This window comes from Doryrhamphus excisus, chromosome 16 (genome assembly GCF_030265055.1).
Source record: "Doryrhamphus excisus isolate RoL2022-K1 chromosome 16, RoL_Dexc_1.0, whole genome shotgun sequence".
In the NCBI taxonomy this organism is placed as follows: Eukaryota; Metazoa; Chordata; class Actinopteri; order Syngnathiformes; family Syngnathidae; genus Doryrhamphus; species Doryrhamphus excisus.
In genome coordinates, this window is record NC_080481.1 from 1314729 (window position 1) to 1342726 (window position 27998).

Below are 27998 nucleotides of genomic sequence, written 5' to 3' on the forward strand. Positions count from 1 at the left end.
ACAAATAATACAAAACGAACTGAAGTTGTTGTTTTGAAGCTATATAATGTACAGTAAAACTTCCAAAAATAGTACTAGCACAATATCACTATTAGTCATAAAACACTTCATGTTTTTTTTGGAAATTCTGAGGAAAAATAACAACCTGGCACTTTTCAGGGCACACAATCTCTGCTGCATTGATCATGCATGTTTTTACAAATTCCTGCACACTAAATTAGCGATTTGATTAGCAATGAGGTAGCTAGCTTTCACTGCTGTGAGTAAACACAGGCTGCTGTTTCCTGCCAAACAGTTCATTCACCTGACACGAAAACTCAACAAACACACAGCTTTCCCATTCATTCCCATGAATAAATAGGAGGAAGACCATGTTTTTTGGGTCTCTTTTTGACATATTGGGGCACTGAAGGCCGCCAAATCACATAATGTTCAACGTAGAAGCCGTAGAAGATAGCATGTGGCTAGCTTTACTTAGTATAAACAGTTCGCTTGCGTAATACAATTACTATAGCGCCATCCGGTGGGCAAAATTGGAAGCGTCACTTTCCTGACCACGACTGTGTGTATATTTCTTTTAGTAATACAAATCCATGATGCATCTTTATTCACCTATTAATCATCATGTTACAAATTATTGTGTCAAACACAGAATCTGTTACATAAATTTAACACATTTTAATGACTTTATTTTATCAAACACATTTACAACACTAAAAGACCACAATGATCAATACAAGATGTATATTAAAATTTTTAAAAAAAGTAAATATTGCACACAGGATTAATTTGCTCATTAGGATAAGTGATACCTGTACATATACATGCACTATTGGCTCCATATATTTTTTGAGCTTTTTTCAATATGAATAAACATAATAACATGATTTAAATGTTTTTTTTTTTTTTATCTTTGAGAGTTTGTCATGTTAGGCAACCGTTTCCTCTTTATCAGTATCTTGACTGAGTTTCACTGGTGAATAATGTTCCATGGGAAGGTCAAAATACACCCGATCGTCAAAGCAGAACTCATCTGAGGGTGATGCGAGGTAAGGCATTTTCAAGACCACACCTGTGAGCATGCCTCCTACAGCTGAAACTCCGATAGTGGAGAAGATAGCTGCTACCTGGAAGAGAGCCTGTTGTCCCGCGGTCCTCCCTAAACCCGGCTGCAAACCAGGTATCAATGCCTGGAGCTCTAGCAGCTTGGGGTCCCCTTCTTCTGGCGCTCGGTGGTTAAAGATCTGATAAAAACTCGGTCCGTAGACTTCCTCGCTGGCCATCATGATGGCGCAGATCCCCGCAGTGCAAGATATAAGCCCAGTTAGGCCGTGCAAGTTGTGTATTCCACATTGATCCTGGATTTTGAAGCGCTTTGCTAAGATTGGACTCAAGTATTTGTACCCCAGCATGCACGCAGTGCAGCCCAGCATACCCAGCGCATACGCGGCTGCAGGTGAAATCATCATATCAACAGACGCTCCGACCGTCACGCCTCCGGCTAGCGTCACGTTCTGGATGTCCGCAATGCTGAGTTTGCCTTTTTTGTTGATCATAGCAGAAAGAGCGAAAGCAGTGATGGTGGAGGCACACAGGCCTAAGAAGGTGTGGAGGATGGCTCTGTGCTGGTCATCGCCTTTCAGCGTTAACGCCGAGTTAAAAGAGGGCCAGAAGACCCACAGGAACAAGGTCCCCATCAGGGACAGGATGTCCGACTGGTAGCTGGTGGTCTCCTTTATGTGACCTTCATTAAGTTGAGGTCTGTACAGCACATAAGTGACACCCAAGCCAAAGTAACAAGCAAAGAGATGGATGAGGATGGAGCCTCCCGCATCGTTTATCCTGATGTACTTCAGCACTGCCCATTCGGTGACGGCAAACACCGGCACCTCCAGAAGAGACATGACAAGCAGCTGCAGCGGACTTGTCTTCCCTAGCACTGCCCCGAAGGAGATGAGCACCACAGCGCAGGCGAACTCTGCATTAATCAGATTAATCACCCCCAGGTGAATTTTACCATCATGGCTGAACTGGAAGTATCCTTGCACGAGAATGGCCCACTGGATGGAAAAAGTAGCCACCAGGAAGTTAAAAACCATGCCTCCAAAGCCATAAAGTCGGAAAAATGCTAAGAGGCATCCAAAACCGATGAAAATCATCACTTGTACATCTGTAAAAAAAGGGTAGTCCCTGTACACGGCATTGTCCATGAGTCTGGTCTCGTTGGTTTGAAACCTGGAATCAGCTTGGTCATCATACGTGACAAAAGTGGCAAACAGACCCACAATCAGCACCTCCGCCGCAAACACAAACGCAGGTAATCTCACCCGCAGGCTGCTTGAGCTCTGCTTCATCGTAAGAGCTCTTGGCATGGAATGACAATCCTTTCATTTGCAGGCGGGATTATCGTGGCGGTGATAAGAGAGGGCAACGATCAAGTCTGCTCCCGCTCAAACAAGTACAGATATCCAGGAGCGTGAACTTTGGCTGAGGTAATAAAATGTCTTGCAATTCAAACTGGTTTTTCATCTTTAAAACAAACTACTGCGTCTGGAGTGTCGGGTTATAGTTAAATACACATTTCAAGAACACCCCCCCCCATCAAGAATTGAAGCTTTCCACGTGTATTTTTTGGAGTGACGAAAGATTACGATTGGGCTCCAAATATGAAATATTCATTCAAACGACCTTTCAACCATCAGCATGTTTTCCTCAGATCAATTATTATCAATTAAGCAATGTTTTTACTTCTAATCTCCAAAACATAGCATACACACGGAGCCGCTAAAATATGTTTTGAGGTCATGCAGTACAATTCAATATAATCTGGTTTCACCTCAACATATTTTTACATACATTCTCATCATGCTAGAACGCACCCCGGCCTATATGATTACAGATCCTATAATGCAAAACGTGACCTTCAAAAAGCTCGGTGAATGAAATGTTATCCGGTCAAACTGGTTTGGCATGGAATTAGCAATAAAAGTCAGCAATTATTCACCGTAAGATAATATCGTCATTACCGGTCTGCTTCTACACAATATAATTCATCAGGCTGTTTTAACCTAGAAAATCTTTATTGACGTTCACGTTTGAAATGTTTACTTCTAAGTCTAAAATGACATATTCATCAAGTCTCTTCTCTCTCTCTCTCTCTCCCTCGTACTCACACACACAGAAACACAGAGCAGAACATATTGGAAGAGAATAACTGGTCTGTACACTTGAATATTCCCACAAAAAAAAATCCTCTTGATGTTTGATGATGAATAAACAAAAGCAGTTGCTGTAATGAATACTACATTATGGCTTTATACTCAGAAATAAATATTTAAATCAAACTTTATTAGCTTTTGCATATTTGGCAATAACTTCATTTTAACATTATCATATCGAAATCACCTGATCTGTGTGCGTCCACATAAACCGTTCAAGACAACAAACAAACACAGACATGAATAGGGTGAAGAAATACCGACTACACGCAACATCGCGTATTGGAGAAAAGACAGAAGAATCCCATAACGAGTGGGAACAGAAGAGTTGAAAGGACGACTGGAGGAGGTTATGCAGCCCCCCACAGTAAAACATCAGACTTCAGGACATTCAGGAGTAGATGGTAATGACCTCTCGGCCACCTCCACGGACTAGAAGAACCCGGTTGAGACCCTCGGTGAGGACCTCAAGGAACTCCATGTCTGTTGGACAGTCTCAGTAAAGGAGCAACATTCATATATGAACAAAATGTCCATGATTTGCAGGGGTGCTGGAGCCTATCCCAGCTGTCTCCTGGACTGGTAGCCAGCCAATCACAGGGCACATATAGACAAACAACCATTCACACTCACATTCATACCTATGGACAATTTGGAGTCGCTAATTAACCTAGCATGTTTTTGGAATGTGGGAGCACGCGCAGCGGGAGAACATGCAAACTCCACACAGAGATGCCAGAGGTGGGAATCAAACGTGGGTCTCCTAGCTGTGTGGCCTCCATGCTAACCACTTTTTCACTTTGCAGCCTGAAAATTTCCATTCATTCATTTTCTACCGCTTATCCTCACGAGGGTCGCGAGGGTGCTGGAGCCTATCCCAGCTGTCTTCGGGCGAGAGGCGGGGTACACGCTGGACTGGTGGCCAGCCAATCACAGGGCACATATAGACAAACAACCATTCACACTCACATTCATACCTATGGACAATTTGGAGTGGCTAATTAACCTAGCATGTTTTTGGAATGTGGGAGGAAACCGGAGTACCCGGAGAAAACCCACACATGCACGGTGAGAACATATAAAATGTCTATATTTTGTATAATTAATTCTCATAACCAGTTCCCAGTTTAAGTGTGTGTGCTGGATTATGTCAAAACTATATATATATTATATGTATATCTTTGTGGACACTCTTAACTAGACAGGTATGGCAGACAAGTCTTCCTCTGTTTGATTAGTGGATGCCCGTAGGGGAACGTTATCACCAAGGCAGCCGTTCTCTTATTGATTCTGCAGTTGATAAGTTTGTTTGCACTTCCTTAGAGGATGTTCTTATTGTTATGTCAACAGTAGCAGCGTGATGGCAAATGTAGTTTAAAATGCTAATGGTTTTATTTCATTTGAACATGCATCAGATTACAATTGAGTGCATCCCATAATCAGTTCCCAGTTCCACATGTCCAAAAGGAGTAGGAAGAAGCAAAGCTTATTAAATCCTAGCCCTCCATCTGGTACTTTTATAATCAGTAACTGTTACATTTGTTTCTAATATAATTTAATTTTAAAAAATGTAATTTAATTTATTATTTTTTTATTTTATTTTTTATTATTATTATTTTATTTATTTATTTTTTTTTAATTTTTTGTCACGTACTGAAGTAGGAGGTGATATGACCATATGACCAATGACATAATGGGTACCATAGTAAGTGTCAATATAGTGATATATATAGCACATCATGACTGTGAAATTTATGTACTATATATGTTTATGAATGTATGAATGTATGTTATGAATGTATGTTTATGTACTATGTGACTTTTTTTCAGTGAAGCTGTCCACTGACTACTCTGACATAGATCCACATTTCATGTCTATAGTATTGTATTGTATAGTACAGTATTTTTGTTGTACAGTAAACCTCGGATATATCGGATTCAATTGTTCCCACTGGTTTTGTCCGATATAAGCGAAATCCGTTATACGTGTATACCGGAAAATGTCCGTTTTACGCATATATCGGATTTATATCCGGTATATGCGTAAATGGGATTTTATCCGTTATAAAAAGGCACTTCCTTGACTATGTTTCCAATGTACCTGGACGCGCAGGCAACGCTGCAAACGCTGCAAATGACGTCGTATAGCGGCCTGTCACCATTCGGCGAATCGGAGCGCCACGATGCGGCCATCCGATATATGCGAGGGAAATTTAATGGAAATGCATTGGAACGGACGGTGGTCTAGGGGTTAGTGCACGGACCTCACAGCTAGGAGACCACGGTTCAATCCCACCCTCGGGCATCTCTGTGTGGAGTTTGCATGTTCTCCCCGTGCATGCGTGGTTTTTCTCCGGGTACTCCGGTTTCCTCCCACATTCCAAAAACATGCTAGGTTAATTGGCGACTCCAAATTGTCCATAGGTATGAATGTGAGTGTGAATGGTTGTTTGTCTATATGTGCCCTGTGATTGGCTGGCCACCAGTCTAGGGTGTACCCCGCCTTACGCCCAAAGACAGCTGGGATAGGCTCCAGCACCCCCCGCGACCCTCGTGAGGAAAAAGCGGTAGAAAATGAATGAATTTTCCCGCATTGGAACGGGACCGGAGATTTTGTCCGAAATAGGCGAAATCCGTTATAAAAAATCCGATATATGCAATGAATTTTTATTGGAAATGCATTACAGAAAAATCGTTTCTTTTTTATCTGTCCGTTGTGAGCGAATTTCCGATATATCCGAGTCCGATATATCCGAAATTTACTGTATTTATGTACAGTATATACAGACAACAAAACATTGGTAAGGATACAGTTTTCTTCACCCATACGGTTTTTTGGGGGTCCCGGCATATTGAGCAGGACAAGCTTGGCCTCCTTGGACTTCTTTGTGATGACCTCATTGAGTCGCAAAGCCGTGTGCATGCGCCTCACGTCTATCTGGTTCCTTTGGCAGAAAAAAAAAAAAACCCAACATCCTTAAGTGCAGCTCTGGTTATTCAGATCAATATTTGGTCTCAGTGCAACGTACACATACTTACAGGTTTTCCCACTCCCTGCAGCACAACACGCCACAAGAAGAGTTATGAAGTCAATTATGAATTTGTCATAGGTATTGTAACTTGAACTAGAGCATGATCCTGAACGCACCACTGACCCTATGTTCCTTTTTTACTTGCCGGGTGTCATGTTACTGTTTGTTACAAGCTGATTGGAACCACTCACGGTTTCATGCTGAAAAGGTCTTTGCCTGCTTCCAGGTTCTTCCCCTTGTCTGCTCCCTTGCTGTCTGTCCAGGTGGCTCCACCCCCTGCTGGGGCAGTGAGGCTCGTGGGGCTGGAGGCGCTCTTACTGTGGATGAGCTGGACCTGTGTTGGTTTGGAAACAGGTACATTATGACATAATCATGTGACAGGGTGATAGAAAGGAAAGAGATCAGCCGAGGACGAGGCTGAAGTTCTGGAATGGTAAGGCGTTCCATCTTAACAGTGGAATGCGTTTTGGGTCCAACTGGAAAACCGTCAAGTTTTGTCTGCCATAATCCGTCTCCAGAGGAATTTCAGAGAATTTCACAGTACGTCCAAGCTGCATTACAACCGCAAACCACGTGGAACCAACTTCCACATCAAGCTGTGGATCGGTGTCTACTCTATGACAGCGTGTTGGAGAGAAATGGACCAACATTCCGGAAGTCACAATTGGAATGCCAACCTGATCAACTCTATGGAAAGACGATGTGGGAGTCAAATGGTGGTCATACCAGATATTGACTGGTTTTCTGACCCCAAACCCCGGAACGCATAAAACTGCACATTTTATAGTGGCCTTTTATTGTAGCCAACCAAAGGCAATAATCAAGTTGTCTAATCATTAATTAATTAATTATGAATGGTCATTAACACAGATTTAGATTATTGAACAATATTTCAGAGACATAAGTCTTCTGTGGGGATGCACAGCGGTCGGGTGGTTAGCGTGCAGACCTCACCGCTAGGAGACCAGGGTTCAATTCCACTCTCGGCCATCTCTGCGTGGAGTTTGCATGTTCTTGCATGTGGGGTTTTCTCCGGGTACTCCGGAGAAAATTTCGAACTAACGCTAAGAGTCCACTGGGCGCTTAGCGTCGCCAATAAGGTGAGCAGTGGCGCAAACTGCCTCCTAACTGGCTCGTGGTTGCCCGTAACGACGGCAAAAATTGAGTTTGGTGGCAAGAAAATTTAAAAATGTTGAAAATCTTTGTCGCTCAACTTGCATCACGCAATTGGCACCAAGTGGAACCAAATGTCACAAACAATCCGCCTATTGGAATACATTGGAATGTAATGGCGCGCGCCAAGTTGCGCCAATGATGCTAGGAGTCGGCACCAACTGGCGCCGTCCCAGTGGACTCCTGGCATTATATTAGTTAACTTTAGTTTACCTCATGAAATAGTGGAGAAAGGTTTTGGAGTGCATATATAACGTATTTTCTGGACTATAAGTCGCTCCGGAGTATAAGTCGCACAAGACCAAAAATGCATCATTAGGTAGAAAAAAACATACATAAGTCACATTTTTTGCGGGTAATTTATTTTCCAAACTACTTGACCAAAACAGACATGATGTCCTCTTGGAAGGCAAGTTCTAACATTAATAAAAGAATAGAGAACAGGCTGAATAGGTGTAAGATATGCTAACACAATGCTAATTCAGCTAAACAAAAAATAAACATGAACAGAAAAGGTGTCCAGTGTTTATGTAACATAAACAGTTCTTTCATTTATAAGTCACTCTGGAGTATAAGTCGCAGGAACAGCCAACCAATGAAAAAAAGTGCGACTTATAGTCCGTAAAATACGGTATTTAACATAGTTGGGACTTGGTTACAGTACGTGCTTTTGTGTTGACAACCAAAAGTTCCTCATTACCTCTTCTTCTGGTTGTTCAGCCCCTCTGGCTCCTTCTTCAATACTTGCTTGACAATGAGGAGCAGAGGGTTTTTTACGCCGGATGGACCCCCGGGATGAATCTGTTATGCTTTGTATCTAGGGGAAGGAAAAGGAAGGGAATGGATCACTTCCAATAATTAGTTTAATTCCCCTCAGGAATGTGTTATTGCCAAGCTCAAATCAGCGTGCACATGTCCAGACAAAGGAATAGATCTTTAGATCCCGCAGGGTAGCAACACAAATCAAGTATATATTTTTTTTTATATGTAACATGCACGCACACTTGTTTACCTCTCGCTCCATCTCATTCTTGGTCAGATGCATCTGCTTGAGGATCTGTGAGCGCTGTTCCATTACGAGTGTCTTTTCATAGGTGTAGGCTGAGATGTCACTGTCATGCTAATGGAAGAATAAAATAGAAAAATCATACAGGAAAAACGTCTGAAATGTGAATTTAACACTACAGTGGTATGAGAAAGTTTGGGCACCCGTGGTCATGATTCAAGATTTTCCTTTATAAATGACCAGTTGTTTGGATCAGCCATTCCAGTGAAATATATCATGTAGCAGACCAATACAGTAATAAATGAGAAGTCAAATGAAGTTTATAGTATTTACAGAAATAATTATTTAAACTAAAATAGGCAGGTGCAAAAAAAAGGCTTCTTTCGAAAAAGTCATGCGAAAGAAGCCTTTTTTGCCCACATGCCACAAACCGAGTCCCTTGAGGTATGCTAAAGCACATTTGGACAAGCTAGCTTCATTTTGGAATAAGGTGCTGTGGACTGATAAAAGTAAAATGGAGTTATTTGGACATAACAAGGTATGCGGTATGCATGGCGGATGAAGAACACAGCATTCCAAGACAAACACTTGCTACCCGCAGTAACATTTGGTGGTGGTTCCATCATGCTGTGGGGCTGTGTGGCCAGTGCAGGTACTGGACATCTTGTTCAAGTTGAAGGTGGCATGGATTCCGGTCAGTATCGGCAGATTCTTGACAACGGTCTTCAAGAATCAGTGACGTCGGGGCTGGATACTTCCAACAAGACAATGACCCTAAATACTGCTCAAATTCTTCTAAGACATCCATGCAGAGGAACAAATACAAAGTTCTGGAACGGCCATCTCAGTCCCCAGAACTAAATATTATTGGAAATGTGTGGTGTGATTTAAAACGGGCTGTCCATGCTTGGAAACCATCAAACCTGACTCAACTGAAGAACTGGAGTTTTGGAAAGAAGAATGGTCATAGTCATTTTCTTGTCGGGGTGCCCAAATTTAAGCACCTGCCTACTTTTGTTTAAATAATTATTGCACACTTTCTGTAAATCCTATCAACTTCATTTCACTTCTCATCTATCCCTGTATTGGTCTACTGTATGATCATTTTAACTGGAATGGCTGATCCCAACAACCAGTGATTTATAAAGAAAAATCTTGAAAATTATCCACATTTTTTCATACCACAAAATGTTTAATACTACAAATTGGCACATTGAAAATGAAACTAAATAGAATGTTGTCTATTGGGCTCACCATCTCCACTACTTCCACCTCAGCGTCAATGCGCAGGTGATAGAGGAAAGTTATGACGTCCTTCTTCATCTGGATGCTGTTGTCGTCCATCTGAGCCACAGTGAAGATGCGCATCTTGCACTTCCTCCAAACCTCCAGAATGAAACAGTAACGGTGTACTATGTGACTTTCGAATCCGGATGACGTCGATTTGCTACTGTGGATGTGTCACCTTATGTTGGCGTAGCAGGAAGGGCAGAAGCATCAGCATGCCGCCATCATGGACAATCCACCACACGTCTATGTGGCCTTCAGTGAAGCGCTCTCCGTTTGATGGGTAGCTAGAGATGTTCTTGGGAACCAACAGAGCAAAACTAGCCACTGTGGTCTCTCTTACCACTTCTGCAGAATGACAGGAGACATAAAAGACGCCATGTTTATTAGTCTAAAAAAAACCGTTGTGCACTGAAGGAAGATGAAGTCACTATCGGTAACCTACCGATGAAGTCTCTGAACTGTTGGTGGCACTCAGGCTGCTTCCAGTTACGTGGCCAGCTGACCATCACGGTGTTGTGCTTCAAACCTCCCAAACCCCCAACCTGGATCAAGTGGGATGTCCCATCCCTCAAATTGGAGGATATGACCACCTGAGAGAATCCCTTAACCTTCTCCGTCTCCATCAATTTCCGCAAAGACTGCAAAGTTACAAAGAACTGAAGCTAGTTTCTAGACATTATAACGCATCATAACACACTTTGTGTCCATGATCACAGACCTGGTCTGCTCTTTGGGCTTCAGTGTAGTTGTCCAGAAACTTTCCTTGAACGGAGGTTCCAACAATGGTGAGGCCCTTCCCTGCTTTCAGCTGATTGGTTAGAGACAGCAGACGAGGCTGCTCCACATTCTGCTCGCCATCCATACTGACCAGAACCAGAATCTGAGGCCTGAGCAGAGAAATAAATACTGCATATAGATATTTACCTTTATTACAACAGAGGTTACAGACGGCGCCCACTGACCTCCAGTTCTTCGTGTGTGGTGGCCCCTCCTCTAGCCTCATGAGAGCAAATCGTGCCGCGCTGAGAGAGATGCCGCGTATCCCATCACCCCATTCCTTTTCAGCTCTGCCACATAGTTAGCATACTGAGTTAGCATGGGATGTGTCTCATTACTGCCACTACACAGTCACAGACCACAGACTCCGTGTTCTTCCTGGTATTGACTGAAAATGACATTCATTCATTTTTCCACCTGATGATTTAAAACTTAACCATTGTGAGTGAAGAAAACTCAAATTTAACCCATTCAAACGGAAGAGATATGTGAAATTATACTATAAAATTAATTAAATTCATTATCTTCACTATTTCTGCTGAACGGTGGATGAGTGGTTTGCTCACAGGCCTCGCAGCTAGGAGACCTGAGTTCAATTCCACCCTCAGCCATCTTTGTGTGGAGTTTGCATGTTCTCCCCGTGCAAAAAAAAACATGCTAGGTTAATTGGCGACTCCAAATTGTCCATAGGTATGAATGCGAGTGTGAATGGTTGTTTGTCTATATGTGCCCTGTGATTGGCTGGCCACCAGTCCAGGGTGTACATTGGACAGCTGGGATAGGATCCAGCACCCCCGCGACCTTCGTGAGGATAAGTGGTAGAAAATGAATGAATGAATGTTCACTATGGCTGCACGGTGTTCGAGTGGTTTGTGCACGGGCCTCACAGCTAGGAGACCCGAGTTCAATTCCACCTTCGGCCATTTTTGTGTACATTTTGCATGTTCTCCCCGTCCATCCGTGGGTTTTCTCCAGGTACTCCGGTTTCCTCCCACATTCCAAAAACATGCTAGGTTAATTGGCCACTCCAAATTGTCCATAGGTATGAATGTGAGTGTGAATGGTTGTTTGTCTATATGTGCCCTGTGATTGGCTGGCTCGCCCCAAAAGAGCTGGGATAGGCTTCAGCACCCCATCTCCATCATATGACAGCACATACCCACAGAATTCAATGTACTTGTAGATACATGTCGCGATTCCCATGGCAACTATGGCATAATACCAGGAACAGATGAACATCAGCGAGAGGCACAAACTCATACCCAGGAACGATAGAGCCCTGTGGGAGAGAAGATATTCCATGTTGGGTCAATCTGAACATTTCTGCCAACATTGCAATACTATACTATATACATTTTCTGTATTTCGCTTGCGGCTACAGTTTTACACCTGATAGTCAGATAATCATAGTAGAAAACGATCTTGCTCACCAGTGGTAGAACTTAAAACGTGGCCTCCAGTTTGGAGTCCTCAGTAACGTTTGCAGCGCACAGGCAAGGTTAACAAACATATAGCACATCAAGAAGAACCTGAAAACAGCGAGAAGATGACAAGAAAACAGGAGAAATAAAAGTAATGCAGTAAAGCTTTAGGATCTGTGCAACATGGAAAGTGAAATTACATGGAAAGGATGGGTGCCACTGCATCCAAAGACGCAATGATGATGCCGATCTCACAAATGCTAGCTGTAAGCAAGAGGGCCCAGGTTGGCTCTCCATTGGCTTTGCCGTGTCCAAAAACCTGCAGTATTCAGAAAAAGGTTACAATCAGTCATATTGTATGTATTATGAATCCTGTTGTTAGTATTTGATGCTGCCCATAATAAGAAGAACTAACTGTACTGTATTTGAATATAGTGACTGAACTCACTCGCAGGAATGGGATTATACCGTCCCTTGAGATAGCCTGTAGGAGACGTGGAGCTCCGGTCAGACTTTGAAGTCCCGCTCCACAGGTGGAGAAGAATGAACCAAATACAATGACCCATGGAGACGGCCATGCCAGAGTCCCAATCACCAGATTACCATCCACGCCTTCACCAAACCTGAGAGGTGAAAACAAATCAGAAACAAAACAGTAGGTTTTCTGACTCTGAAAAGATTAGTTCCTGGTTCAATAACCAAAAAAACAAAAGTGAAACGTACTTGTCCCTTAGGACAACACCTTCTATGCAGGCACCAAAAAGCACCACACAAGACATATCTGATTAGAACATCTAAGGAATATATATATATATATATATGGAAACACTTCCAGTCAGTGTTTGTAGACGATGCCTGCTATGCTGAAGGATACACACAGTAGACGTGGTGGTGATGGCTGCAATGGTGCCAATGGGGATGGATTTCTGAGCATCACGCAAGTCTCCCGATCGGTTGGAACCCGCCATGATGCCTATGGGGGAGGACAAAAGACAACAAATCACCACCTTGAATTAATACTTGAATTAATACTATGTTGTGGGTACGTGTTTGCCGTTTATTGCCTTTGGACCCTTTGTATTGAGTTGTGGTCTCCTATAGAGCAGTTACACGCAATAACCCGCACAGAAAACTTTTTTTTTTTTTTAGATTTTCCAGAATCTGCACCTATTCCAGCCGTATTTCCTTTCATTTGTGCTTCCCGACAAAACTGTCTGTTTTAATTTATTCCACTCATAGTCCTAACTATGAACCATATAAGGAAGTCGGCTCCTCTGTGACATAACAAAGGGGCAGTTTTGGTTAAATATAGTTTAACTACAACTATAATCTCTGTGAAAGCAGCTTTAATTTAAATGAGTGCAACGGAGAGATTAATTAATTATGAGCTGTAATTAACCCATTTATTCTTCTAATTCTTCTATATATTCTTTATTTATTCTTCTAATTTCTATATTTTGTACTGTCATACTGTCTTGCAATTTCATTCTACTATATGTAAAATGACAATAAAGGGCATTCTGATTCTGATCAAATTAATCTTTTTAATCACTATCATCCAGGGACGTCTCCATGGCAACTGCTGTGTTATTGCAATGACAGTCTTGGAACTGAGGCTCCAATACCGGGCACCTGTCGGGGGGAACTTCTTCAGGCTTACACAACTAACCATCCAAAGGTACTAATATGCTCATTTACCCTCACATCCCTTCCCTCATCCAATGCCTTCGCCGCTATAGCTTGCGGCATAATTGGCTGCATGTAACTAGGGTCGGGATCACCACTTTTCCTTTCCCCTTCTTGGCGCTAGTCTTGTGTTCATGTTGTGTAAAAATGTGCTTACTTGTGCCAATGTATGCTGAGGATTTTTTAAACACTTCCTCTATAGCATCTTAGTTTGGAATGTATATTATTTCCCCTTATTTTTCACCCTTGTCTTATTGTATCGTATGTTGTATAAGGAAATCTGACATTTCCCCTTATGGGCCTAATAAAGGCATCTCTCTCTCTACAATGGTAATGTCTACACTGCTAACGTTAGCTGTGGCTGTACTTTGCATGACAGTCGATCAGGCTGTGACTGACCATTGTTTTCCACCCCCAACAACTCAAGTGCAAAAGCACAGAATTCGACACCAATGTCTACCAACATCATGCTTCTAACCTGTGACGGATGGGAAGTATATCCCCACCAGCAATGTGAAGAAGCTGGTAATATCAGCCAGCACAAATCGGTTAGTGCCGGTAGCAGAAGTGTCTGGATCTACGTCTGATGCAAGTCCTCTCTTCTCCAGAATCATGCCCTTTTCCAGATAATTGCCAAACAGGTTTTCTGGAAGATGAGATGAGATTTTTTTATGGGTCATGTAGTGTAAATTTAAGGTACCAATTTACCTGCCAGGATTCCACTAGTGACCCCGGGGATGCCCTGTATCTCTGTTATGTTGTTGTTGATGAAGTAGTCGTCACAAGTGGCATTGAGGTACTCAGAATCACAGAAGGAGCGCCACAGTTTGGTGGTGACAGTCTCATTGTCTATTTCAATGACCTTTGCACATATGTCGTAGCCTTTGGACATGAGAGTGCGATTTCCCAGGAGGCAAACACTGCAAAGAAAACGGTCAACGTCACATACTTGCCACCACACAATCTATCATCAAAAACGTCCATTAGAGTCGTCAAAACTCACGGGAAGACAGGCGGGTCAATGGCGGTTTTGATGACCCCCGCGTAGACAGACAGAATGGAGAGGATGACACAGGCGAGGAAGACCAGCGCCAGCTTGTTGACATATTTCACCCCCACAAACACCACCAGCGCCATGAAGCTCAGGACAATGGTGCCGTATAACCGCATGTTATTTAGAAGGGCGGCCTCTGCCTCCAGCCCCTCCAAGCCCTTTATCTTGAAGATGGCGGCCTGAGGAACAATATAAATCTAACAGAATGGAAAGATGGAGAAAGGGAGAAGTAGATGAGAAAGATCATATATAACTGGAACTGGATCCACTGGCGGCGGCACGGCGGGCGAGTGGTTAGCGCGCAGACCTCACAGCTAGGAGACCAGGGTTCAATTCCACCCTCGGACATCTCTCTGTGTGGAGTTTGCATGGTTTCCTCCCACATTCTAAAAACATGCTAGGTTAATTAAGACAGAGGGCACGATCGTGCATCAGTCACATGCAATTGAATTGGGAGAATAATAATAATATAATAATAATAAACATAACAGTTTCAGGGCTGCACGGCGGTTGTGTGGTTAGCACGCAGACCTCACAGCTAGGAGACCCGGGTTCAATTCCACCCTCAGCCATCTCTGTGTGGAGTTTGCATGGTTTCCTCCCACATTCTAAAAACATGCTAGGTTAATTAAGACAGAGGGCACGATCGTGCATCAGTCACATGCAATTGAATTGGGAGAATAATAGTAATACATAATTATAATAATAATAAACATAACAGTTTCAGGCACGGCGATAGTGTGGTTAGCGCCAGACCTCACAGCTAGGAGACCAGGGTTCAATTCCAAAAACATGGTAGGTTAATTGGCCACTCCAAATTGTCCATAAGTATGAATGTGAGTGTGAATGGTTGTTTGTCTATATGTGCCCTGTGATTGGCTGGCCACCAGTCCAGAGTGTACCCCGCCTCTCGCCCCAAGACAGCTGGGATAGGCTCCAGCACCCCCGCGACCCTCGTGAGGAAAAAGCGGTAGAAAATGAATGAATGAATGAATGGATCCACTTATATGTGCTTATTATATGGTGTTGTTACTCGGACTATCTTAGGAGAATCTGATTTGACTATCAATTTTGGCATCAAATCCTATAAAAATGTCATGTGATCAAGATTGTACCATTGTGACTACATGGGGCGTGGCCACGACTGCTGCTGATCATACATTTGTACAAACAATGTCTTTGTTGTTAGAAATAATAATACATTTTTGTAGTCTGGAAAAATAGTTCAAATGAGGGAGTAGGGTTGAGGAGGATGCCAAAGATGCGGATGAGTAGGGATGGAGTGATGGAGGATGGATGGAGTGAGGGTAGTGTTGTCCAGAGTGATGCAGAAGTCTTGAAGAGGAGAGGACCTAGCATTGAACCTTGGGGAACAACTTGATATAAAAGGGCTTACGGAGGACGAGTAGCTGTTGATATACACAAACAGCCAGGAAAGTACAGAGTCGGTGATATTGAGGCTGGTCTCGAGGCAGGACGGGAGGATAGAATGGCCGATGGTACGGTCCAGGAGGATAAGGATGCTGAGATGGCAAAAGCCGGAGAGTAGACGATCATTAGTGATTATAAGAAGAGCTGTTTCAGCGCTGTGTTTGGGACGAAAGCCGGACTGGAATGGTTTAATGTGAGTTTGACGTTGAGAACTTATGACAGCTTCAAGAATTTTAGATATGGGATATTTTGGATATGGGATGGAAATTTGCGAGGTCGTCAGGATGAAGACCAGGCCTTTTGAGTGTAGGGGTGACTGCTGCCAGCTTGAGAGACTGTGGAACGGAGCCAGTGGTCAGTGAGGAGTTTATGATTCTTGTAATCAGAGGAGGGATTATGGGGAGGCAGGATGTGATGAGTGATGAAGGAATAGGATCCAAGGAGCAAGCGGGAGTCTTGATGCCAGTTAGGAGGTCAGTGAGCTGCACAGGTGAGATAGGTTTGAAATGATAGAGTTGTGAATTGTTGTCACTGTATTGTGACCAGGTAGTATTTAAAGCATATTTGTATTGTATTCTGTGTAGGCTTGGAGAAGAACAGTTAGACCAGATTTCTTGTATAGTCTCTCAAACTGATGTTTACGGGATAGCAGACCTGATCCAGGATCCACGATGGAGAAGCAGCTGAGAAGGTCCAGGAATTCAAGTGGCAGGTTTGGAGTTATTGTTGTCAATGCGAAAGTTTAAATCACCGCTTTTTTTTTGAGAATTCCATGAAGTCATCATAAAACAGAATTTAGTTAATTTTCAGTTAGAAGTACACGGACAGTGGTAACGGTAACCTTCATTGACTGGCCACAACATTAGGTACACTTGCGCAGCATCACAAGAGCGGCATCAAACATCCTGCATGTACATATGGCTATATTTTAGCCCGCTAAAATAATACACCCCTCTCAATATATTGTTGTTTCATAACATATATGGCGCATATATTTTTTAAGACAGAGGGCACGATCGTGCATCAGTCACATGCAATTGAATTGGGAGAATAATAATAATAATAATATAATAATAATAAACATAAGAGTTTCAGTGCTGTACGGCGGTCATGTGGTTAGCACGCAGACCTCACAGCTGGGAGACCAGGGTTCAATTCCACCCTCGGCCATCTCTGTGTGGAAAGTTTGCATGTTCTCCCTGTGCATGCGTGGGTTTTCTCCGGGTACTCCGGTTTCCTCCCACATTCCAAAAACATGCTAGGTTAATTGGCCACTCCAAATTGTCCATAGGTATGAATGTGAGTGTGAATGGTTGTTTGTCTATATATGTGGTCGAAGACAGCTGGGATAGGCTCCAGCACCCCTCGCGACCCTCGTGAGGATAAAATGAATGAATGAATAACAGTTTCAATAGGGCCCTAATGACACCCCAACCCCCTTTAGGAAAACATTCCAGGTAGTGCGGTCCTTTTGTCAAGTGTGCTCTCCAGACATGTTCTTCCACGATTTGTCTTACATACCGTTGTCAATGGAGGTTTTGTGTGTGAATAGTGTGCGGAAAGCCCATAAGAATTTCGAATTTGTACTGTTTAAACAACAGTTGGGAATGCAGTGATTGTGATTTTAAGTGTACACACCCCCCCCCCCCCCCCCCCCTTCCCGCTGTGACACGCCTGAACAGAGTTGCATGTCGTGCAATTGCAACATAATAACTGGTTACTTACCAGCAGGATTTCAATACATCCCAGGATGTACATCGCGCCAGCAAAAGTGGTGCCCAAGTAAAAGCAGATCCCGACAGCGCCACCAAACTCGGGCCCAAGGGAGCGAGAGATCATGTAATAGGAACCTCCAGCTGTGAGGGGACAATAGCCGGGGGGTAAATAATAAATAGCTGACTCACACAACACACATCTTGGCAGAGGTCCACTCACCCGGAACCACTCCGTTTGTTGCGATGGCACTCATGGAGATGGCCGTGAGCATGGTCTGGATAACACAAAAACATCCAAACACACAAAAAAGTAATGGAAACAACCATTACTACATACTGTGTGTATCTGGATTATTCTGGAGTACTGTTTGGGGGATTTCCTCAAAATAGAAAATTATCACTGGTTGCATGTATTTATATACTTTATACATCTGTACAGACTTAAATCACAGCGATTGGGAGTGGACAAAGAAAGTGAAGCAGACGTTCAACCAGACGTTCCAACACTTATTTATCAGTATTCCTGAAAACCGGGTTTCACATCTCTGGAATTGTTGTGTTTATGTGTTGACATAAAAAATTATCGCTTTTGCCCGCACATAGATACAAATGATGAAGAGGTGGTCCATCAAAAATCATCGAAAAAATCGAAATGAACAACTACGCAAAATGTCTCGTTCGACCCACAACCTAAAGTAGTGTCATGCGATTGAGTTTAACACCCCTAACTGATATTATTTTAAACAATAAACAAATATGTATAATATGGGCTGCACGGTGGACGAGTGGTTAACAGGCAGGCCACACAGCTAGGAGACCCGAGTTCGATTCCACCGTGCAGAGTTTGCATGTTCTCCCCGTACATGTGTGGGTATTCTCCGGTACTACGGCTTCTTCCCACATTCCAAAAACATGCTAGGTTAATTAGCGACTCCAAATTGTCCATAGGTATGAATGTGAGTGTGAATGGTTGTTTGTCTATATGTGCCCTGTGGTTGGCTGGCTCGCCCCAAGACAGCTGGGATAGGCTCCAGCAACCCCGCGACCCTCGTGAGGATAAGCGGTAGAAAATGAATGAATGAATGAATAAATAGAAAACAATAAACAACAGTTATATCATGACAAAAACATACACAATAGAAAAAGCATTCTCTCTGACTTTCCTCTTGCAGATGGATCCCAGGCAATCACATTCTAAGCATTGCAGACACTGTGGGAGACATTATTTCCAAAAGTTCCCCTAATACTTTTCTTGGGTTGTTGGGATTGAAGTGGAATTTCAGGAAATGCTCAGCTTTATTACATTATTGCTATATGACATGATAATGCTATATGAACGACATGCCTCAGTGACTGGTTGGAGCAACTCGCATGGCAGCCTCCAGCATCATAGCTTGTATGAATATTTAGCAATGAACAAACACGATGAATGTGATATATTGTAATCAGATGATCAATCATGCAATCGAATCACAGCTGCTGTAGTAGCTGCATTACTATTACTATTACTATTACTATGTAGAGTATACACTGTGTACTCACTGTGGAACAACACATGAAGACAATTATGAAGGAACCGAGCACGCCGCCAACCCCGACCATCCAGGTCATTCGCAGGAAGAGGATCACACCAAAAATATTCTGAATGCATGGCAGGTAGACACCCATCAGAGTTCCCAGTTGTGGTGCCTGATTTAAAAAAAATCAGGGGGAAAAGAGAAATATTTGTCATCCAGAAATCCACCAATTCATGTTGTTGTACCGATACTGATTATCCATGAGTGAGATCAGCTGATACCAATCACATAGATTTACCGTAGAATTGTCAAATTATTTATGATGAGTGGTATCGGGCAGGGCTGCAATTAGACAATTCCAAGGGCCCTTGGCAAATAGGTAATACATAAAGTTTTGTAATGGTAATGGTAATGGTAATGGTAATGGTAATGGTAATGGTAATGGTTTTATTTCATTTGAACATGCATCAGATTACAATTGAATGCATCCCATAATCAGTTCCCAGTTCCACATGTCCAAAAGGAGTAGGAAGAAGCAAAGCTTATTAAATCCTACCCCTCCATCTGGTACTTTTACAATCAGTAAATGTTACATTTGTTCACTTCCTGCTTTCATAATATAGTTTAAGGTTTTTTTTATTTTATTTTATTTTTGTCACGTACCAAAGTATGTTAATTTTATTTTTGTCATGTACCGAAGTACCTTTTGGGTTGGATTGTCGTTTTTTTATTTGTATTTGTGTGTAAAGATGATTTTTTTCTATTTTTATTTTTTATTTGTATTTGTGTGTAAAGATGATTTTTTTCTATTTTTATTTTTTATTTGTATTTGTGTGTAAAGATTTTTTTTTCTTTTTTTTTATTTGTATTTGTGTGTAAATATTATTTTTTTTTCAATGTACTTAAAGATAATAAAATCAAGAGACTAAAACAAAACTAACAAATATGTTGAATGGTTGTTTGTCTATATGTGCCCTGTGATTGGCTGGCTCGCCCGAAGACAGCTGGGATAGGCCCCAGCACGCCTGCAACCCTCGTGAGGATAAGCGGTAGAAAATGAATGAATGAATGAAATTTACTGAAGTTCCTCTGGAGTTCTCTACCTGGATAGGTTTCTTCGATGGACGTGCACCTTCCTCGTTATTCTCTGCCTCCTCGTGCTCTTTGCTGCCAGTCGGCAAGTTGGAGTAGTTGGCAAGACTGCTGAGCAAAGAGGACACCATTGGACTGGTGTCCATCTCCTCCTGCGAGAACACACACACGAGTGGAAACATTCATTTTTTATCAAATTATATTCACAATCTCCTCTGAGTGCACTGTATATTTATTCTGCAAAAACCTTCTCTCACCTCAAAGAGAGCCATGTTCTTGCCGTCATACTGCTGGTTCTTCTCCACATCACTGGAGGTGGTACAGTTGATGAAGGGACTGCTCTCTTTAGGGTTCCCATCACCTGACACAACAAAAATCAACATGCTATCATTCATTCATTCATTCATTTTCTACCGCTTTTTCCTCACGAGGGTCGTGGGGTTGCTGGAGCCTATCCCAGCTGTCTTCGAGCGAGCCAGCCAATCACAGGGCACATATAGACAAACAACCATTCACACTCACATTCATACCTATGGACAATTTGGAGTCGCTAATTAACCTAGCATGTTTTTGGAATGTGGGAGGAAACCGGAGTACCCGGAGAAAACCCACACATGCACGGGGAGAACATGCAAACTCCACACAGAGATGGCCGACGGTGGAATTGAACCCTGGTCTCCTAGCTGTGAGGTCTGCGCGCTAACCACTCGACCGCCGTTCTGCCCGCATTTAAATGTGAATTACATAAAAAAAACAGCAAATAATAAAAACTTAAGAAAGCACATATAGTTTGGTGGGTAGACAAATGATTTTTTTCAGATTAAAATGAACAAAGCATTATTAGAGCCCTGTAGACATGACAAAACACGACTATAGTCACATTTATACTCTTTTTATTTACAACATATTGCGCAACTGCAGGGTCTTGAGACACATGCTACCTCGCAAACTAGAGAGCTAGCGACCTAAACGGTAGCCTTCAAGTTATTTTCTTTAAACTTAAATAGCCAAAAACTTACCACTTCCACACGGAGAGGGAGGATAACTATTAACAGTTATTTAACCTTTAACATGAACATTAATCAAACGTAATAATTTTTTCTGGGTACATGATACCATACAGCATCAGTATCAAACTTGCGCGGGCCGCACTAACATTAATCGAGTGGTTAGTGCCCAGACCTCACAGCTCGGAGACCCGAGTTCAATTCCACCCTTGGCCATCTCTGTGTGGAGTTTGCATGTTCTCCCCGTGCATGCGTGGGCTTTCTCCGGGTACTCCGGTTTCCTCCCACATTCCAAAAACATGCTAGGTTAATTGGCCACTCCCACCGCCTGTGGGACCAGGGCATTGCCGGCTCCCCGGGAAGAGCGAGGAACGCCGGCAAAGGTGAGAAAGGAAACTCGTTAATGTTTTTTTCCAGAAAGCAAAACGTCTGCTCACACGACTTTATTTTCTTAATCTGTCACTCACACCGCCAAGAAGTGACCCTTCATGACCCCGCACGACACCGCGACCTCACAACAACATAGCATGTAGCCACATGCTACAATATCAATTGTTATGTAAGATAAGAGAACACATTTTAATATGATGATACTGTGGGATGCGTCATGATTTAAGCATGCAAATATGAGGCAGTGGGCGGTGCAGATTTGTACCCTTCATGTGACATGGCTATTACAAAATGGACAGTTTATTCCAGCTTTTAAAAGCTTAATGGGACGTAGGCTCAGGGGGATTATCCAGCAGCTGCTGGAGGCCACAGAGGAAGGCCGAAATTAACATCTGTATGTGAGCAAGATACTCCAATCAGGTGCACAAGTGGGCTGAATTACATCAATTACAGCAACCTCCTTTAGTTTCAACTTGTCGGGTTTAGCTGAGGATTAACTCGATGATGTCTCCATTTAGCGGAGTTGACACTCAAATGTACCACACTGCAAAAAGTGAATCCTGTTTAAGTCTGAAACATGTGACCTTTTAAACAGGGTGAGAGTGAGTGGATGAGGATGCATTAACCGAAAAAGTCCATGGAAAAACACAACTACTTATTTACATATTGGATGTTATCATGTGAACAGCCAGTACACAGAAAATATCACCCTTCAGTACATGTGATACACCGATACATATGTACATACACCAGGGGTCTCAAACACGCAGCCCGCGGGCCAAATGTGGCCCGCAGGACACTAGTTTGAGGCCCCCGCCTTGATATGAAAGTTTAATGTTAGTGCGGCCCGCGCAAGTTTGATATGGATGCTGTATGGTATCATGTACCCAGAAAAAATGATTACGTTTGATTCATGTTCATGTTAAAGGTTAAATAACTGTTAATAGTTATCCTCCCTATCCGTGTGGAAGTGGTACGTTTTTGGCTATTTAAGTTGAAAGGAAATAACTTGAAGGCTACCGTTTAGGTCGCTAGCTCTCTAGTTTAGCGAGTTAGCATGTGTCTCAAGACCCTGCAGTTGCGCAATATGTTGTAAATAAAAAGAGTATAAATGTGACTATAGTCGTGTTTTGTCATGTCTACAGGGCTCTAATAATGCTTTGTTAATTATAATCTGAAAAAAATAATTTGTCGACCCACCAACTATATGTGCTTTCTTAAGTTTTTATTATTTGCCGTTTTATTATTATTATTATATTTATTTATTACTGATTGATTTTCTTTATTCTTGATTTGTTTATTTATTTTTCATCTTATTTTGTGCAGAAAAATAAAAAATAAGATATTTGAGAACAGTGGAATGTTTTATCAGAGCTTTTCTTGTAGAAAATTGGAACCAAAGCACTGAAAAAGTTTGTATATTTTTCTGTTTTTAATAAATGCGTTTTTTTTTTGTTTTTTTTTGGAAAACCTGACACGGCCCAGCCTTGCCCAGATCCTAGCTCCAGTGGCCCCCAGGTAAATTGAGTTTGACACCCCTGACATACACACTACAAACCTACATTTGTATAACGAATAGCAGGTATAAAGGAATTAAAGTCTTCAAATAATAATAAAAAAAATCAATGGAAAGAAATGAATAAATAGTTAAAACCAGATGGTGGATGCAACCTGATGCTCTCGAAAGATGTCTGGAAGAAGGAGGAATTGACCTGACATCTGCTGGCTCGACTAGTTCTGCCTGAAGGTAACAGTTAATATTCAGACTGCAGAATCCAAAGTGGCAGGTTGACCAGGGAATTGTTTGTAGGGAATGATAGTCACCCCTGACACAAATGTGTAATGCATGTTTTTCCATTTTTTTTTCTAGTGTTGTTCATTAAACACGCAATTACATCATGAAGCTATATGTATTAGTTTATATACAACTGATTTGGTGAGAAGTATAAAAATGTAACTTAAGTGTCAACACATATTGGCAGTTCATGTCAACAGGGATTTGAGAAGCATTGATACGCCACAGCAGTGGTGTCAAACATGCGGCCCGTGGGCCGCATCAGGCCCACAAATATACTCACCAACTCGGGCTCGGTGAATATATTTTCACCACTTCACCATTTTACGGCTTTAATGTAAGGAATGTTTTCCAGTGCCCAGTGATGACGCGGAAGCTCTGATATCCGTTTTTTTGAACGTAGCTCGTGTTCATCGTGAATACACATCCTTCACACACACGGAACACACTTTGGTGACCTTCTGTCAAATCGTTGTTTGGTCTAGAGACAGGAAGCAGAACTGGAAGTAGCAGAGATGAGGATGCTGAGGTTCTCATTGGGAGTGACCAGGATAGATAGGATCAGGAATGAGTACATCAGAATGACATTACATGTTAGAGGCCTTGGAGATAAAGTCAGAGAGGCCGGACTGAGTTGGTTCGGACATGTCTCTGAGTGGGTGTGGCTCTGGGAGGAAGTCCACCACAACATTGTCTCCAGCCAGGAGTAAATTGTGTGGTGAAGTTATATGCCTGCAGTCGCTCGAACCACCTGTAGAGGTCTGGTTCGAGCCTGGTAGAGGCCTGGTGGTCCATCTGCAGAGTGCACAACATTTGAGTGGAGCGGGCTCAGACCGGCTTCGGTCAAACGGAACCCCGCAAACTCGATTTCGGGCACAGCGAAGATACACTTGTCACCATTGGATGCTGAGGTTCTCATTGGGAGTGACCAGGATGGATAGGATCAGGAAGGAGTACATCAGAGGGACATTACATGTTAGAGGCCTTGGAGATAAAGTCAGTTATCGGCCAGACTGAGATGGTTGGGACATGTCCAGAGGAGAGATAGTGAATATATTGGTAGAAGGATGCTGCGTTTAGGTAGGAGGCGAAAGAGGAAGACCAACGAGGAGGTTTATGGATGTAGTAGAGGACAGAATCGACAGAAGGTCTCCATATATCTCCATGTATCCATGTGTACAGTTGTATCTAGTTACGTATATTATATATCCCCAAAATTGAATCGTTAATCTCTAACATTGCTGGTGTTGTTACAACTCTTAAAACGTCCTGCCTGCTTGCATCTATCAATGATGAAATATTTCTGCAAAGGTGGTGTGATTATAAGCGGCTCCTGTCCTCCTGTCCGGTTATGATGGAGTAATCCACTTGCCAGATGTCTCTATCCTGTGCGCTGGAGTTTGAACATGAATCCATTTGTCTGATTGACTGTACGTGAACGCAGCCTGTATACTATTGTCATTTCCCTGAATGAGTCACATGACACAATATTGCTATATTTCTCGATAATTCCTTGCATGCATAACCACATTGTCGTGGATATGAACAGTCATGTACGGTAATTGTGTATAATGACATTGTAGCGTGTAGCATTACTTATACTGTACTTGTTATTGTCACGTAAAAAGATCATATAAGGGTTTTAGTATATTTGCCTACTGATGATTTACTGCTGTAATAAACAAATAAAGAGGAGAGGAAAGTCTTTCGTAATATTGACATATTGTTCTTAGTTAGATAGATCCAGTTAAAGGTCTGCATTATATACGAAAACTATCTTATCTTTTAGATAAGCACACCGACTTGATTAACCATAAGCCATGTCTCCTTATTGGGGAAGCATCAATGTATCAGGGGTCCAATATGATGAATTAAATCGCAAACATATTGTTCAGGGGCGCGACTTCTCTGCCATATTATGTAGTTCAACAAATTCATTTCAAGTTCTGGTAGAGTTTTTACCACTTTTGCATAGCAAGATAGATCCTATCCATCCTGGTCACTCCCAACGAGAACCTCAGCATCCTCATCTCTGCTACCTCCAGTTCTCCCAATGACATTGTGTTCACGTTTTGTCATTTAATATGGCTCATAAATGAAACACGAGCCAACACGCTAAAATGCCGACCCGTGGCTTTTTCTCTTGCCTTGCTAAACTCGGCTAGCCTTGAAAAACAGAAATACGGTAATTGTCAGGAGACACGCTTACACAGGGACACTGATTTGTCACAACTCCTTCAATATTCAAACCTGTCCCTCTGATGTACTCGTTCCTGATCCTATCCATCCTAGTCACTCCCGACGAGAACCTCAGCATCCTCATCTCTGCTACCTCCAGTTCTCCCAATGACATTGTGTTCACGTTTTGTCATTTAACATGGCTCATAAATGAAGCACAAACCTTGCATCTTACAAAACAAAAATGCCGACCCGTGGCTTTTTCTCTTGCCTTGCTAAACTCGGCTAGCCTTGAATAACAGAAATACGGTAATTGTCAGGAGACACGCTTACACAGGGACACTGATTTGTCACAACTCCTTCAATATTCAAATCTGTCCCTCTGATGTACTCGTTTCTGATCCTATCTATCCTGGTCACTCCCAATGAGAACCTCAGCATCCTCATCTCTGCTATCTCCAGTTCTCCCAATGACATTGTGTTCACGTTTTGTCATTTAATATGGCTCATAAATGAAGCACGAACCTTGCATCTTACAACACGCTAAAATGCCGACCCATGGCTTTTTCTCTTGCCTTGCTAAACTCGGCTAGCCTTGAAAAACAGAAATACGGTAATTGTCAGGAGACACGCTTACACAGGGACACACATTTGTAACAACTTCAATATTCAAACCTGTCCCTCTCATGTACTCGTTCCTGATCCTATCTATCCTGGTCACTCCCAATGAGAACCTCAGCATCCTCATCTCTGCTACCTCCAGTTCTCCCAATGACATTGTGTTCATGTTTTGTCATTTATTATGGCTCATAAATGAAGCACGAACCTTGCATCTTACAACACGCTAAAATGCCGACCCGTGGCTTTTTCTCTTGTCTTGCTAAACTCAGCTAGCCTTGAATAACAGAAATACGGTAATTGTCAGGAGACACGCTTACACAGGGACACTGATTTGTCACAACTCCTTCAATATTCAAACCTGTCCCCCTGATGTACTCGTTCCTGATCCTATCTATCCTGGTCACTCCCATTGAGAAACTCAGCATCCTCATCTCTGCTACCTCCAGTTCTGATTTTTGTCTTTTCCTCAGTGGTCTCTAGACCAAACAACATGGCTGGTCTCAATGTTCAAAACAAAATTCAATGTGTATGTTAATAATTGGGATGGGATCTCAGGGTTCATCAATAATTATGTCGTACCAAAACATAATCAAAAATGCAACTGGTGATTCTCTGAAATTATGGCCATTTGAGTTCTTATACAATTTACTGTATTTTAGCCGAAGTGACATCCAAGATGCTGATTCGACAGCACGGTGCTTTAGGATGGCCATAATAAACGCCCACTCCAAAATATTCAACTGTATCGTGGAAATCCACATAAGTCCACATAACAAAAATGCTCTTGTAGCGTTATGAAAGGAAATGATTGCCCGTGGCAGGACATTCTTGATGTCTGCTGAGATGAATGAGAGCAGCAGTGAAAAGCTATTACTCTCCACGTGAGCTGCTTCGACATGGTTAACATCTCAACCTCCGTTTGATTACACTGTCTCAACCTCGCAATTCATGAACACACCTTACAAACATGCATCTTCGAAAGTTGACAAGTGAACGCATCACAATGTTTGCTACTTTGTCTACTTGTGACATGCAATTTTTTTTTAACCGCATCACCATTTCTTCTCCGAACTCACCCTGGTTGTTGGGGCTGCCTTCTCCATCTTCGCTGTCCATGGTCACGTTGTTGAGCATCTTCTTTCCTCCTAAAGCTCACACCTCTCTGGAATACAGGAAGGCGTACGTATCCTTTTACTTATGTGATGTTCCTCAGGGGGAAAATTGGGAGAGTTGGTGACGGCCAGCTTGATGACACGGGCACTCTCCCTGTTTCTGTGCGCCACTCACCCCCAAGTCAGTTTAAGCCCGAGCGCTACATTCATCATGTATTCAGAAGGTATTATCCCTCTCTTTCTCCCTCCCGTCCTCTTTTTCTCTTCCTCACGCACCATCATCCATCTCATCACGAGCAAGGGATGCAGGGCCAGTTGACATTAGATGATAACCGGCACCGCCTCCTGGGAATTAGACTACTCTTTTCATATTCCCGTCAAACAGCAGACGGGATTCCGGTTCATTACTGTTCATTCATTCATTCATTCCACTTGTGCCTTGCTTTTCATATATCCCTGACCAATTGTGCGTCGGAAAAGCTG

At 42.5% G+C, this 27998-nt stretch overlaps 1 protein-coding gene across 3 annotated transcripts; it reads right to left on the reverse strand.

Moving 5' to 3' along the window:
• Nucleotides 1–364: 364 nt before the first annotated feature.
• On the reverse strand, nt 365–27925 carry slc12a5b (solute carrier family 12 member 5b). 3 transcript variants are annotated; one of them, XM_058051538.1, is made up of 26 exons: nt 27480–27903; nt 20670–20773; nt 20424–20564; nt 19346–19492; nt 18024–18078; nt 17814–17944; nt 14607–14854; nt 14312–14523; nt 14082–14249; nt 12792–12890; nt 12641–12698; nt 12366–12540; nt 12118–12236; nt 11927–12025; nt 11656–11775; nt 10682–10786; nt 10438–10606; nt 10162–10357; nt 9895–10064; nt 9684–9815; nt 8436–8543; nt 8124–8240; nt 6442–6584; nt 6258–6272; nt 6030–6163; nt 2214–3701 (listed from the first exon to the last, which is right to left on the reverse strand). In XM_058051538.1, exons 1-26 carry the CDS (start codon nt 27535–27537, stop codon nt 3610–3612), a joined length of 3315 nt encoding a protein of 1104 aa, XP_057907521.1. In that variant the 5' UTR covers nt 27538–27903; the 3' UTR covers nt 2214–3609. The 3 variants fall into 3 exon arrangements, with proteins under 3 accessions (XP_057907523.1, XP_057907521.1, XP_057907522.1); XM_058051540.1 differs by lacking the exon at nt 6258–6272 and having other exon boundaries at nt 365–2245; nt 6042–6163; nt 27480–27925; XM_058051539.1 differs by lacking the exon at nt 6258–6272 and having other exon boundaries at nt 27480–27906.
• Between the last annotated feature and the right edge of the window lie 73 nt (nt 27926–27998).